This window comes from Dryobates pubescens, chromosome 22 (assembly GCF_014839835.1).
Source record: "Dryobates pubescens isolate bDryPub1 chromosome 22, bDryPub1.pri, whole genome shotgun sequence".
NCBI lineage: Eukaryota > Metazoa > Chordata > Aves > Piciformes > Picidae > Dryobates > Dryobates pubescens.
Window position 1 is genome coordinate 510,288 of NC_071633.1, and position 15,500 is coordinate 525,787.

Consider the following 15,500-nt stretch of genomic DNA (forward strand, 5'->3'; position numbering starts at 1 on the left):
TGCCTGGGGCTGAGCTGCTGGCAGGGGTTAAACCACAGCACTCCCGAAGTCAGGCGTTTCTCACAGCACCACAGGACATGAGAGGTTGGAAGGGACCTCAAAAGATCATCCAGCCCACCCCCACCCCAGAGCAGGGTCACTTAGGGATCACTGATGGCAGAGGCAAGGCTGAGGCTGCCCCTCCACAGCACACACACAGTGTCCAGCATTGCCACGGCCTGGGGGGGCTGTAGGCTATGCCTTTAAAATGTAGTTACAGAAAAGTAGAAAAATGTAAATAAATCACTCTTGGATGTGCAAAGGAAACCAAAAGATTGCTCTGACCAAGTTCTTGGTCTGGAATGAGAGAGCTGCACCACAGCAGTGCTCTCTCCCTCTCTCTGCTGTTTCGCTTCGCTCGGCAGAGAGCCTGTGGGCTCTGGCTGGCCTGGGCTGAGGCTAACTTCCCTCTCCTTCCCCTTCCTTCTGTACAGGGGGCAAGGGGAGAGGCAGGGAGGGAGAAGCTGATAGCTTCCCCTGGTCCTTGGCCAGGGGGTCCTTGTGCTGTTTAAAACCTGTATGATGCTGTAACTCCTGTGGATTCTGAGCATCCCGTGGGAGAGCAGAGCTCCTGCAGAGCTTCACTTGCTGCTGACTGAGCTGCTCTGGCTGGGGTAATGCTGGGGGAAACCTCAACCCACCCCCATGTCCAAGGCCAGGCATTTGTACCCAAAACAGGGTGAAAAACCCCTGCCATTAACTGAAGGTTCTGGGGCAGCTCACTCCCAAGTAAATGAGAGCCTAAGGGAGTACCAGGACCTGCTGCCAGAAAGCCTGGAAGAGAAATCTCTCTGCCAAGGTGAGTTTTGCCTCCCCTCTGAGATTCCAAAGAATCACAGACTCATAAAACACATCATGTGGAAGAGATCACCCAGCCCAGCCCCCACCCAGCCCTGCAGCCTCAGCACCAGACCATGGCCCTGAGCACCAGGCCCACAGCTGCTGGCACACCCCCAGGGATGGGGACTCCAGCACTGCCCTGGGCAGCCTCAGACAAGGTCTCAGATCCCTGCCAGGGCAGAAAGATTTCCTCATCTCCAGCCTGAGCCTCCCCTGGGGCAGCTTGCAACCATCTCCTCTGCTCCTGGCCCTTGGCACCAAGGAGCAGAGGCTGCCCCCTCCTCACCCCAACCTCCCTGCAGGGAGCTGCAGAGAGCAAGGAGGTCTCCCTCAGCCTCCTCTGCTCCAGCCTCAACCCCCCCAGCTCCCTCAGCCCTCCTCTAGCCCAGGGGCTCCAGGCCCTTCTCCAGCCTGGCTGCCCTGCTCAGCACAGGCTCCAGCCCCTCAGTGTCCTTCCTGCAGGGAGGGCCCAGAGCTGAGCACAGCCCTGCAGCTGTGGCCTCCCCAGTGCTGAGCACAGGGGGATGATCCCCTCCTGGCCCTGCTGCCCACCCTGCTTCTGACCCAAGCCAGGCTGCCATTGGCTTTCTTGGCCCCCTGGGCACCGCTGGCTCCTGCTCAGTGACTGCCACCCAACACCCCCAGGGCCCTCTCCCAGCTGCAGCTTTCCAACCACACCTCCCCGGCTCTGGAGCTCCCCATGGGGTGGTTGGGAGCCAGGGGCAGCTACAGTGGTACCACCTCTTGCCTTCCCAGCAGTGCTCAAGGCAACCCAGCTGATGCTCTCCAACATTATGTGCTGTGCTGCTGTCAAGGAACATCACCAACACAGAAGCATTAAAGCAAGACACCAAAGCTGACATAAGAGGCATCCAGAGCTCGTGCTTGTGGCACACAGCTCTGTGCTCCTCCCAAGCTCACACCCAAGGCACTGACACAAAGAAAGGTTCAGTGTCCCCTGCAGGGGGTTCAAAGGATGGGACAGACAGAGAGCCCCAGACACTGAGAGGTTAAGCATCTGCAGTACATTCCAAAAGGCAAACAAGAGCAGGGGAAGGACCTTTCCAAAGTGAAAAGTGAGTTCCCACAGCTGGTGACAAAGCAACCCACCTGGCAGGGCACACTGCATGTCTGCAGAACCAGAGAGGCAGCAGGCTTGGAAAGGACCTTCAAGATCAACAACTCCAACCCTAACCCGACTCCTCTGACCACTGAACCATATCCTGAAGCACATCTGCAGCTTCCTGAACACCTCCAGCCATGGGGACTCCACCACCTCCCTGGCAGCCTCTGCCAGTCCCTGACCATTCCTGCAGCAAAGAAATTCTTCCTCATCTCCAACCAAACACTCCCCTGGCACAGCCATCCCCAGAGCCTCGGGGAAGCAGCAGCACTGCTGTGAGGGTGTGCTGGTGGCAGCACACAGCAGCTTCTGCCTAGGTCAGCAGTCAGCTGTGTGGGAAAGCTCAGGGCTATTGCTGGAGAAGGAGAAAGCAGGGAAGCAAAAGCAACACTGGGAACAGGATGTCATGAAAATTCCTCAAAGCTTTTGGCAAAGCACAGAGCCAGAGGTCAGCAAGGTGCAAGCTCTCTTACCTCCCTTGCCCATGAGTCTGACACAGAACCTCCAAGTGCATAGATCCATAGAGTCACAGCAGGGCTGGCTTGGAAGGGAGCTCAGAGCTCAGCCAGCTCCAGCCCCTGCCAGGGGCAGGGACCCCTCCCACCAGCACAGGCTGCTCAGGGCCTCATCCAGCCTGGTCCTGAACACCTCCAGGCAGGAGGCAGCCACAGCCTCCCTGGGCAGCCTGTGCCAGAGTCTCCCCAGCCTCACTCTCAACAATTTCTTCCTCCTCTCCACTCTCAATCTCCTCTCTCCCAGCTCAAAGCCATTGTCCCTCAGCCTGGCACTCCCAGCCCTTGGCCAGAGTCCCTCCCCAGCTCTCCTGGAGCCCTTCAGGCACTGCAAGGCTGCTCTGAGGTCTCCCTGGATCCTTCTCTTCTCCAGGCTGCACAGCCCCAGCTCTCCCAGCCTGGCCCCACAGGGGAGGTTCTGCAGCCTCTGCTCCTCTCAGTGGCCTCCTCTGGAGCCTCTCCAGCAGCTCCAGGTCCTTCTTGTGCTGGGGGCCCCAGAGCTGGAGGCAGTGCTGCAGGTGGGGTCTGAGCAGAGCAGAGCAGAGGGCAGAATCCCCTCCCTGTGCTGCTCTCTCCCTGCTCTGGCTGCAGCTCAGCACTCAGCTGGCTCTGGGCTGCCAGGGCCCAGTGCTGGCTCCTGGGCACTTTGTCACCAATTGACAGCCCCAAGGCCTTCTCCTGCAGGCTGCTCTCAGCCACTCCTCACCCAGCCTGGATCTGAGCCTGGATTGCCCTGCCCCTGGTACAGGTTCCCAGCACCCATGGAACCAGCAAGTGGACACAGAGTGGCTTACAGTGCTCCAGCCCAGCCATCAGGCTGCCACCAAAGGCTGCTGGCTTCCACACCCCACAGGTGCAGAAGGCTTTGCAGCACTGAGCCCAAAGCTCTCTCCTCTGCATGCAGGAAGCTGATCCCAGCAAGGGAAGTGAAGCAGAATCCCCTCCCTGGCCAGCAGAAGAGGTGACCTGGAGCCAGATAGCCTAAGATAATTGTGCAGGGAGAAAGCAGAGCCTCAGGCAGCTCAGACTGGGAATGGTTCAGCTCTGTGGTTTAATACATCCTCAGGATTTCCTCCTGACAAATATAGCAAGAGCTGCACCTCCAGGAGCCACTCCTCAGCACTCCACCAAGACCCAATTCAGAAGCTGGCTGTCATCTGCTTGCTTTTTCAGTCATCCCTTTAAACAAAGGTACTACAAAAGCAGACAGCCCTGGGAATGGAGAGGAGCTGAAGCCTTCATGGCTACACAACCTCCTTCCCAAAGCAGAGAGGGCTGCAGGTGCATCTCAGGATGCAGTGGCAGAGATTGCCCTGAGGAAAGGATCAAAGGGGAGCTGAAACTGGCAGCTGCCAGTGCTGTGGGTTCCTCACCCTGAAGCTCATGGGGACAGCAGCAGGCTGGGGGCACAACAGTCAGGGAGAACCCCTGCTGAAGTGCATCCTGGGGAGGGTCACCACTGAACCACCAGCTGGGAGTTTCTGCTGGTGCACTGAGTGTCCCAGCTGACACAGGCCAGATCCCCTCCTGTGGGCTCCACCTGGGGCTGCCTCCACACTCAGCACCACAGACCACTGCAGGCCAGGCTGGAGGGGACCCCAAGGGTCACCTGGGCCAAGGGTTTTTGCTGCCAGCCTGGTTTTGCTCTGCCTCTTCCCTGGTTATTCACAGTGCTGAAGGCAAGGCCAGTCAACACGACCCTTGCACTTGGAACATTTGGGTTTAGCTCCTGGAAACTGGGACAGAGGTGGGGGGGAGGTTCATCCAACACCTCAGCACAACCCTGAAGGAAAGTCCTTTTGCCCCAGAAGAGATCTGCCTTGGCTGTGGGAACTCCCCTGCTGCTCAGACAGCCCTCCCTGCAGCTGCCTTTGCCACGACAGGGCCCACACCACCGAGCCAGGACCTGGCCTCTGGACTTTCAAGGCACCTGGAAGGGCTCAGCTGAAGGAACTGAATGTGCTGCTGGCACCAGGTGCTGCTGGGGACACAGAGCAGGGAGCTTGTGGCTGGCACAGCTGCCTGCAGCACTGAAGTCCCCACAGCCCTGTCCACTGTGCTGCTGCAGTTCAGCCAAGAGGTGACACAGGTGACTGGCTGAGGCTAGGGCAGCACCCAGCTGTGGGGGACCTGCACCCCCAGCACAGCAGAGACAGGGACCTGCAGCAGAGCAGAGCCCAGGGGCAGAATCCCCTCTGCTGCCCTCTGCCCACCCTGCCCTGGCTGCAGCCCAGCACACAGCTGCCTGAGGGCTGCAGGAGGCACTGCTGGCTCCTGGGGAGCTGCTCAGCACCTAAGGCTGTGATCTGCTCTTGAGATCCAGGAGCTCCTGTACTGCTTAGCTCTCTAACCATCTCTGCTCTCATCTGGTAACACAAGTGCACACTGTGGGAAGGATCTCCATCAAGAGAAACTCAAACTAGGGCCTCTGAAATACACTTGGAGGAAACTGAGGCTTGGAGCTTTTCAGAGCAAATCAGCACAGGGCAGAAATGAGTTTTTCTCTCTGTGATTTGCCATTTTCAGTACATCAGCCCAGAGCCTCTCCTCAGCACTGTGACACCATGCAGGCTTTTGACCCCTCTCCTGGAAAATGACAGTGCAGAGAAGCACAAAGTTGTGCTAGGGGAGAACACTCAGAGTTAGGAACTGCACTGGGCTGGGAGGGAGCCTCCAAGGGCATCCTGTCCAACCCCCTGCAGCCCCAGGGACAGCTCCAGCCAGAGCAGGCTGCCCAGGGACACAGCCAGGTTGAGCCTGAATGGCTCCAGGGATGGAGCCTCCAGCACCTCCCTGGGCAGCCTGTGCCAGAGTCTCCCCAGCCTCCCTGGGCACAACTCCCTCCTGGTGTCCAACCTGACTCTGCCCTGCTCCAGTGCCAAACCCTTGCCCCTCGGGCAGGGGGAGCACAGGCTGGGGCAGGACAAGTTCCTAACCACAGAGCACTGGGCAGGGGAGTGAGGAAACTCGCACATGGCTGCCTCTGGCTCTCTGCTCCTCTCCCTGCTGGAGCCCTGGAATCCTTCCTAATCTGCTGTTGGTTCCTGGAAAGTACCTTTCCTCTGCCAGCAAGCCCCAGAGCTCAGCTGCAGCCACCCATGGCCCTCACTCACAGGACAAGCAGCAGGCAGGCCTAAAACCTGCTCTGCACTGCTGCTGGGCCAAGCTCAGCTGAAGAGAGGACCACAGAAAAGCTGGGAACAAAGCTGCCACAGGGTGCCAGACTGGCAGCCCCAGCACCACAGGCTCCTGGCACACCAAATCCTGACAAGCCTTCCCAAATGGCTGCTCCAGGATGCAAAGAGCTGGGGAAGGGACTGGGCCCTTTGTGCTGCAGCTGCAGGCTGCAGCTGGAGGGAGCTGGGCAGCAAGGGGAACTGCTGCAGCTGCAGGGAGCAGGGCAGGAAGGGGAACTGCTGCAGCTGGAGGTAGCAGGGCAGGAAGGGGAACTGCTGCAGCTGCAGGGAGCAGGGCAGCAAAGGGGAACTGCTGCAGCTGCAGGGAACAGGGCAGCAAAGGGGAACTGCTGCAGCTGCAGGGAACAGGGCAGCAAAGGGGAACTGCTGCAGCTGCAGGGAGATGGGCAGGAAGGGGAACTGCTGCAGCTGCAGGGAACAGGGCAGCAAAGGGGAACTGCTGCAGCTGGAGGGAGCAGGGCAGCAAAGGGGAACTGCTGCAGCTGCAGGGAGCAGGGCAGCAAAGGGGAACTGCTGCAGCTGGAGGGAGCAGGGCAGCAAAGGGGAACTGCTGCAGCTGGAGGGAGCAGGGCAGGAAGGGGAACTGCTGCAGCTGCAGGGAGCAGGGCAGCAAAGGGGAACTGCTGCAGCTGCAGGGAGCAGGGCAGGACGGGGAACTGCTGCAGCTGCAGGGAGCAGGGCAGCAAAGGGGAACTGCTGCAGCTGCAGGGAGCAGGGCAGGAAGGGGAACTGCTGCAGCTGCAGGGAGCAGGGCAGGAAGGGGAACTGCTGCAGCTGCAGGGAGCAGGGCAGCAAAGGGGAACTGCTGCAGCTGGAGGGAGCAGGGCAGCAAAGGGGAACTGCTGCAGCTGGAGGGAGCAGGGCAGCAAAGGGGAACTGCTGCAGCTGGAGGGAGCAGGGCAGGAAGGGGAACTGCTGCAGCTGCAGGGAGCAGGGCAGCAAAGGGGAACTGCTGCAGCTGCAGGGAGCAGGGCAGGAAGGGGAACTGCTGCAGCTGCAGGGAGCAGGGCAGCAAAGGGGAACTGCTGCAGCTGCAGGGAGCAGGGCAGCAAAGGGGAACTGCTGCAGCTGCAGGGAGCAGGGCAGGAAGGGGAACTGCTGCAGCTGCAGGGAGCAGGGCAGCAAAGGGGAACTGCTGCAGCTGGAGGGAGCAGGGCAGCAAAGGGGAACTGCTGCAGCTGCAGGGAGCAGGGCAGGAAGGGGAACTGCTGCAGCTGGAGGGAGCAGGGCAGGAAGGGGAACTGCTGCAGCTGGAGGGAGCAGGGCAGGAAGGGGAACTGCTGCAGCTGCAGGGAGCAGGGCAGGAAGGGGAACTGCTGCAGCTGCAGGGAGCAGGGCAGGAAGGGGAACTGCTGCAGCTGCAGGGAGCAGGGCAGCAAAGGGGAACTGCTGCAGCTGCAGGGAGCAGGGCAGGAAGGGGAACTGCTGCAGCTGCAGGGAACAGGGCAGGAAGGGGAACTGCTGCAGCTGGAGGGAGCAGGGCAGGAAGGGGAACTGCTGCAGCTGGAGGGAGCAGGGCAGCAAAGGGGAACTGCTGCAGCTGGAGGGAGCTGGGCAGGAAGGGGAACTGCTGCAGCTGCAGGGAACAGGGCAGCAAAGGGGAACTGCTGCAGCTGGAGGGAGCAGGGCAGCAAAGGGGAACTGCTGCAGCTGCAGGGAGCAGGGCAGGAAGGGGAACTGCTGCAGCTGCAGGGAACAGGGCAGGAAGGGGAACTGCTGCAGCTGGAGGGAGCAGGGCAGCAAAGGGGAACTGCTGCAGCTGCAGGGAACAGGGCAGGAAGGGGAACTGCTGCAGCTGCAGGGAGCAGGGCAGGAAGGGGAACTGCTGCAGCTGCAGGGAACAGGGCAGCAAAGGGGAACTGCTGCAGCTGCAGGGAGCAGGGCAGGAAGGGGAACTGCTGCAGCTGGAGGGAGCAGGGCAGCAAGGGGAACTGCTGCAGCTGCAGGGAGCAGGGCAGGAAGGGGAACTGCTGCAGCTGCAGGGAGCAGGGCAGGAAGGGGAACTGCTGCAGCTGGAGGGAACAGGGCAGCAAAGGGGAACTGCTGCAGCTGGAGGGAGCAGGGCAGGAAGGGGAACTGCTGCAGCTGGAGGGAACAGGGCAGCAAAGGGGAACTGCTGCAGCTGGAGGGAGCAGGGCAGGAAGGGGAACTGCTGCAGCTGGAGGGAGCAGGGCAGGAATGGGAACTGCTGCAGCTGCAGGGAGCAGGGCAGGAAGGGGAACTGCTGCAGCTGCAGGGAGCAGGGCAGGAAGGGGAACTGCTGCAGCTGGAGGGAGCAGGGCAGGAAGGGGAACTGCTGCAGCTGCAGGGAGCAGGGCAGGAAGGGGAACTGCTGCAGCTGGAGGGAGCTGGGCAGGAAGGGGAACTGCTGCAGCTGGAGGGAGCAGGGCAGCAAAGGGGAACTGCTGCAGCTGCAGGGAACAGGGCAGGAAGGGGAACTGCTGCAGCTGGAGGGAGCAGGGCAGGAAGGGGAACTGCTGCAGCTACAGGGAGCAGGGCAGGAAGGGGAACTGCTGCAACTGCAGGGAGATGGGCAGGAAGGGGAACTGCTGCAGCTGGAGGGAGCAGGGCAGGAAGGGGAACTGCTGCAGCTGGAGGGAGCAGGGCAGGAAGGGGAACTGCTGCAGCTACAGGGAGCAGGGCAGGAAGGGGAACTGCTGCAGCTGCAGGGAGCAGGGCAGGAAGGGGAACTGCTGCAGCTGCAGGGAGATGGGCAGGAAGGGGAACTGCTGCAGCTGCAGGGAGCAGGGCAGCAAAGGGGAACTGCTGCAGCTGGAGGGAGCAGGGCAGCAAGGGGAACTGCTGCAGCTGCAGGGAGCAGGGCAGGAAGGGGAACTGCTGCAGCTGCAGGGAGATGGGCAGGAAGGGGAACTGCTGCAGCTGGAGGGAGCAGGGCAGCAAGGGGAACTGCTGCAGCTGGAGGGAGCAGGGCAGCAAAGGGGAACTGCTGCAGCTGCAGGGAGCAGGGCAGCAAAGGGGAACTGCTGCAGCTGCAGGGAGCAGGGCAGCAAAGGGGAACTGCTGCAGCTGCAGGGAGCAGGGCAGGAAGGGGAACTGCTGCAGCTGGAGGGAGCAGGGCAGCAAGGGGAACTGCTGCTCTCCCCCTGGGCAGTTGTGCACACACAGGACATTGCCCTCAGGGTAAGGGACTCTGCTTGGTGCCCTCAGCAGCTCTGCACTTTGCCAGCTGTGGAAGGGAGCAGCCCTAAGTCACACCCAAGGGTGTGGGCAAAAAGAAGCCCACCCAGTCCCAAAGCAAGCAAAGGCAAAGCCCAAGCAGAGACATCCAGAGGACGTTTCAAGCTGCAGCAGAAGCAGGACAGATGTCTCCAGCTGATCAGACTCCCAAGCTGCAGCAAGCTCAGAGCCCCTGCAGAGCTTGCTGGGTGAGGCTGCCAGGTGGCTGCTGCAGACCCCCGGTGCAGGAGCAGAGCAGCAGGCAGCGATGCACCGCGATGCACAGCTGGGGCCGGCCTGGGTGCTCTGTGTGGGCAGGGGCTGAAGGCAGGCTGGCTGATGGAAGCAGCTCTCCTCCCCCAGCAGCTGCTCAGGAAGCTACTGCCCAGCCTGCAGGGCACTGCTGCCTGGACTTGGGCTCAGCCTCGACTCTACTTACAATCATTGAGGTCGGGAAAGACCTTTGAGCCCATCAGGTCCAAGGTACCCCAACTGCCACCAGCACTGAACCGCAGCAGCCTGCAGCACCACAGCTGCAGCTTCCCAAAACCCTCCAGGGATGGGGACTCCACCACCTCCCTGGGCAGCCTGTGCCCTGACTCCTCCCTCCCAGCTCCAAACCCTTCCCCCCTGGCCTGGCTCCAGACCCCCTCAGCAAAAGTCTCTCTGCAGCCTTCCTGCAGGATCCCTTCAGGTCCTGGCAGCAGCTCTGAGGTGCCCCTGGAGCCTGCAGAGCCCCAGCTCCCTCAGGCTGTGCTCCCAGCAGAGCTGCTGCAGCCAGACCGTCTGTGCAGCATCCTCCAAACCGGAAACGTGCTCAGATACGGCCAGCAGGCACGAGCCACCTGGCAGCCAGTCCTGCTGCAAGGGCACAGCTGAGCCCCTGCCAGGCCAGGATGGCCCACCCCAGCCCCCTGCACGGCCAGCGCTGCAGGCAGACGCTGCACTCTTCCCCACTCTGTCACAGAAGGGTTGGGGTTGGAAGGGACCTCTGGAGAGCATCCAGCCCACCCCTGCCAGAGCAGGGACACCCAGAACACAGCCAGGTGGGGCTGGAAAGGCTCCAGAGCAGGAGACTCCACAACCTCTCTGGGCACCCTCACACTAAAGAAGTTTCTCCTCATGCTGAGGTGGAGCTGCCTGGGTTCCAGTTTGTGTCCACTGCCTCCTGTCCTGTCACAGGATGGCACTGAACTGATCCTGGCCCCTTCTGCTTGATACCTGCCCCTCAGATATTTAAAGGCACTGATAAGGTCTCCTCTCAGCCTTCTCTTCTCCTGACTGGCCAGCCCCAGGGCTCTCAGCCTGGCCTCACAGCAGAGGTTCCACTGCCTGCCTTGGCTCTGTGCCTCTGGGCTGGACTCCCTCAAGCAGTTCCCTGAGGTCCTTCCTGAACCAAGGAGCCCAGGATCTTATGGATCTCAGGACCACTGCTCAGCTCCCTGAGCCTGTTCCCAAGGAGCCTATTCAGGTAAGTGTCAGTGGTGCCTCAGAAGGAGGCTGTGGCAGCACAGAAAGGAGGGCAGAAGGCTCACTGAGAGCACTGCCATCTGTTTTCACCTGAGCAGATGTGGAACCCCCAGGGAGATGAAGATTTCACTCTCTGCTAACCATTAACTGGGGCTGCACAAGAGGCAGGAATGGAAGCACCTGCAGATGTCTCAGATCACAGCCCAAGCCCCTTCTGGCTGCAGGGGCCAGGGAACCTCCCTCTGCTCTCTACTTCTGCAAACAGGAGAGAGCCACAGAGAGGCAGGAGGGGGAGCAAAAGGGAAACTGAGGGCAGAAGCAGTCCTTGCTTTGGCTTCTCTGAGGGTCCAAGCACAGCTGCCAACCCAAACAGCACTGCTGGCTGCACGGCCTGGCACTGCACAGCCCTGGCCCCAGCTGGGGGTGGCATCTGCCAGGCTGCCTGGCCTGCAGGCTGAAGGGCAAGGAGGGCAGCACCTCTCCCAGGTGCTACATCCAAACACTGAAGTTACATTCTGGGGCTAGCAAACAGTCCTGCTGCCCCTGCTCCTGAGGGCAAAACCTTCAGGTAACACAGTCAGAGAATGGGAGGGGTTGGAAGGGTCCTCTGGAGATGACTCAGTCCAACCCCCTGCCAGAGCAGGGCACCCAGAACACATCCAGGGGGAGCTGGAAAGGCTCCAGAGAAGGAGACTCCACAACCTCTCTGGGCAGCCTGCTCCAGGCCTCCAGCACTGTCCAGGTCCCTCTGGCTGGCACCACCCTGAGGAGATGGGAGGTGTCCCCAGGGGACACCGAAGCCATGTGCCCCTCTACAGCCCAACACGCTCCAGCCGCATGCTGGCCTACAGCAACGGACCAGAAGGGCTCCTGGGATTCTCACACTCTCCCCAGCACAGGTGCCCGAGGCCAGGACACCTTGCCCCGACCTTCCCTCCTCCCTTTGGCACAGACGGGGGGCAGGGCACAGATGGGGGGCAGGGCAGTGATGGGGGGCAGGGCAGTGATGGGGGGCAGGGCACAGATGGGGGGCAGGGCACAGACGGGGGGCAGGGCACAGACGGGGAGCAGGGCACAGACGGGGGGCAGGGCACAGACGGGGGGCTGGGCACAGATGGGGAGCAGGGCACAGACGGGGGGCAGGGCACAGACGGGGGGCTGGGCACAGACGGGGAGCAGGGCACAGATGGGGAGCAGGGCACAGACGGGGGGCAGGGCGGCGACGGGGGGCAGGGCACAGACGGGGGGCAGGGCAGTGATGGGGAGCAGGGCACAGATGGGGAGCAGGGCACAGACGGGGGGCTGGGCACAGATGGGGAGCAGGGCACAGACGGGGGGCAGGGCGGCGACGGGGGGCAGGGCACAGACGGGGAGCAGGGCAGTGATGGGGAGCAGGGCACAGATGGGGAGCAGGGCACAGACGGGGGGCAGGGCACAGACGGGGGGCAGGGCACAGACGGGGAGCAGGGCACAGATGGGGAGCAGGGCACAGACGGGGAGCAGGGCACAGATGGGGAGCAGGGCACAGACGGGGGGCAGGGCGGCGACGGGGGGCAGGGCACAGACGGGGGGCAGGGCAGTGATGGGGAGCAGGGCACAGATGGGGAGCAGGGCACAGACGGGGGGCAGGGCACAGATGGGGAGCAGGGCACAGACGGGGAGCAGGGCACAGATGGGGAGCAGGGCACAGACGGGGGGCAGGGCGGCGACGGGGGGCAGGGCACAGACGGGGGGCAGGGCACAGACGGGGAGCAGGGCACAGACAGGGGGCAGGGCACAGACGGGGGGCTGGGCACAGACGGGGGGCAGGGCAGTGATGGGGAACAGGGCACAGATGGGGAGCAGGGCAGCAACGGGGGGCAGGGCACAGACGGGGGGCAGGGCAGTGATGGGGAACAGGGCACAGATGGGGAGCAGGGCAGCAACGGGGGGCAGGGCACAGATGGGGAGCAGGGCACAGACGGGGAGCAGGGCACAGATGGAGAGCAGGGCACAGATGGAGAGCAGGGCACAGACGGGGGGCAGGGCACAGATGGAGAGCAGGGCACAGACGGGGAGCAGGGCACAGACGGGGAGCAGGGCAGTGATGGGGAGCAGGGCACAGATGGGGGGCAGGGCACAGACGGGGAGCAGGGCACAGAAGGGGGGCAGGGCACAGACGGGGGGCAGGGCACAGACGGGGGGCAGAAGCACCACTGGCTGTGGTGGTCTCTGCAGGCTGGAACTGGTGCAAGGTAAATTCATAGTTCTTGTGGAGAAGGCTGAGATACAGCAGCTTGGTCCTGGCATAGAGCTACAGCATGGTTGGGCTGGAAGGGGCCTGAAAGATCACCCTGCCCCAGCCCCCTGCCATGGGCAGGGACCCCTGCCACCAGCACAGGCTGCTCAGGGCCTCATCCAGCCTGGTCCTGAACACCTCCAGGCAGGAGGCAGCCACAGCCTCCCTGGGCAGCCTGTGCCAGGCTCTCCCCAGCCTCACTCTCAACCATTTCTTCCTCCTCTCCACTCTCAGTCTCCTCTCTCCCAGCTCCAAGCCATTGTCCCTCAGCCTGGCACTCCCAGCCCTTGGCCAGAGTCCCTCCCCAGCTCTCCTGGAGCCCTTCAGGCACTGCAAGGCTGCTCTGAGGTCTCCCTGGAGCCTTCTCCTCTCCAGGCTGCACAGCCCCAGCTCTCCCAGCCTGGCCCCACAGGGGAGGCTCTGCAGCCTCTGCTCCTCTTGGTGGCCTCCTCTGGCCCCTGTCAGACACTCTGACAGCTGGAGGTTGTCACCCAGCTTTTCACAACTCTGTGACCTGGGTGTCCCCTCCTGTAGTGCTGTCACAGCACGCAGCACATGGAAACTCCCTTCTTGCCCTCACAGTTGGGCACCACATCACCAGTGACGTGCTGAAATCTGCCTCTCTAGGGCCACCCTGCATGCATGAGGCCACTGTAGATGCCAGCTCACAGTATCACACACAAGCCAAAGCTCCTTTGGAAGAGGTTGTGCTGGCAGGGGGGGCATCTGCTGCCTAAGCCCGAGATAAAACCTCAGACTTCAAGCTCTGAAATGTCACTTGTGGCAGTGCAGACACACCAAACTCAGCACTGCCTGCCCAGGCTCTCTGAACCAGTGCCCATTTCTCCCTCCTTCTCCAACATCCTGTAAAGCTCAGGTGAATGAAGGCCCTGAGTCCTCCCCAGGTGGTTAAGCCAAGACACAGCCCCCCTGGGAGCAGCCCTGGCCTCCCAAGGATGCCCCACACATGGCTCTCACTCACCTCGATTTTATCTGTCTTGGCATCCCCCCAGTAGAGCTTCTGCTTCTCCAGATCCAGGGCCAGGCCATTGGGCCAGCCCAGGGAGGTGTTGACCAGAACCCTCCTCTCTGAGCCATCCAGGTAGGCACACTCTATCTTTGGGCTCTCACCCCAGTCTGTCCAGTACATGTAGCTGTGAAAGAAGGCAAAACAGAGTGTCAGCAGCTTGGCCAAGAGCTTCCCTCCTCTGCCCGAGCTGCACCACCAAGCCAGCCTGAACTGGCAGCAGTGATGGCAACAGAAAGCTTGAGCACTACACAGACTCATAGAACCACAGCCACAGAGTGCTCTGGGCTGGAAGGGAGCTCCAGAGCTCAGCCAGCCCCAGCCCTGCTCCCAGCAGGGACATCCTCCCCTGCAGCAGGCTGCCCAGAGCCCTCTCCAGCCTCCCCTGGAACAGCTCCAGGGATGGAGCCTCAGCCACCTCCCTGGGCAGCCTGCTGCAGGGTTCCAGCAGCCTCCTGGGGCAGAACTTGTTCCTCACATCCAATCTCCATCTGCTCTGCTCTGCTTTGAAGCCATTGCCCCTGGGCCTGGCCCTGCAGGCCTTTGGGCACAGTCTCTCTGCAGCCTTCCTGTAGCCCCTTCAGGTCCTGGAAGCCATTCAAACAACTGCAAAGATGCAGGGGCCCAAAGCTGTCACAGGGAGGGTAACACTGAAGGTGCAGAGAGAAGACAATTCAGCAGTTTGCAGAATGGGTTGGGTTGGAAGGGAGCTCAGAGCTCAGCCAGCTCCAGGCCCCTGCCATGGGCAGGGACACCTCCCACCAGCACAGGCTGCTCAGGGCCTCATCCAGCCTGGCCCTGAACACCTCCAGGGTGCACACACAAAGCACAGGTTCAGTGCAGGACATTCTCCTGAGCTGTCATCTGCTGTGCACACAGAATTCAGGGGATGAAGCAAGGGCCAGGCAAGGGCCAGGCAGTGCCCTGCCTGCAGTGTCTGTCCTGAGCTTGATGATGGTGGCAGCAGGGTTGAGTGCCTGTGGGTACGAGGTCAGGGGAAGGCTAATGAGGCAGCTGTCCTGGTGGGACTCTGTTCCAGACCACCCAAGCAGGATCATGAGGCAGCCAGGAGGAGTCTGGTGATGGCTAACTGCTGTCTGGTGCAGGACTTCAGCTCCCCTGACCTCTGAGGGGAACAGCACCCAGTGAGCAGCACAGCAGGTTCCTGGGGTGTGTGGAGGAGACCTTGCTGACACAGCTGGTGAGGGACAGTGCCTGCTGCACCTGCTGCTCCTGAACAGAGAGGGACTGCTGGGGGCGTAGGTGGGAGGCCACCCTGGGCACAGCAGCCAGGAGATGGCAGTGTTCACTTCCTGGGGAAGTAAGGAGGGTGTCCAGCAGAGCTGCAGCCGGGACTGCCAGCAGGCAGACCTGGGCCTGCTTCAGAGACAGGAGTCCCTTGGGAGGCAGCCCTGAGGAGCAAGGAGTGCAGGAAGGCTGCACACTGCTCAGAGGGAGGCCCTAAGGGTGCAGGAACAGGCTGTGTCCATGAGCCCAAGCTGAGCCAGGGGGAAGGGGCCCGGCTGAGCAGAGAGGTTTGGGTGCTGCTGGGGCACAGTAGGAGTCTGGGGACATTGGGAGAAGGGGCAGGACACTCAGGAGGACAATGAGGCTGTTGTGAGGCTGTGCAGGGAGAAAAGGAGAAGGGCCAAGGCTCAGCTGGACATGAATCTGGGTTCAGCTGTCCAGCAGAACAGGAAATGCTGCTGCAAAGCCACTGGCAACAGCAGGAGGGCTGAGGAGACCCTCTGGCCTCTCCTGGGGGCAGGGGGAACAGAGTGGCCAAGGGTGAGGACGAGACTGAGGGCCTCTGCACCTTCTCTGCCTCAGCCTTCAG

At 61.8% G+C, this 15,500-nt stretch overlaps 1 protein-coding gene across 1 annotated transcript in view; it reads right to left on the reverse strand.

Moving 5' to 3' along the window:
* Positions 1-15,500, reverse strand: part of LRP5 (LDL receptor related protein 5) — a 133,216-nt gene that overhangs the window by 49,234 nt on the left and 68,482 nt on the right. Inside the window, exon 7 of the mRNA XM_054171777.1 lies at positions 13,619-13,790. Coding sequence (XP_054027752.1) covers positions 13,619-13,790 — 172 coding nt within the window. The remainder of the gene's footprint in view (positions 1-13,618; positions 13,791-15,500) is intronic.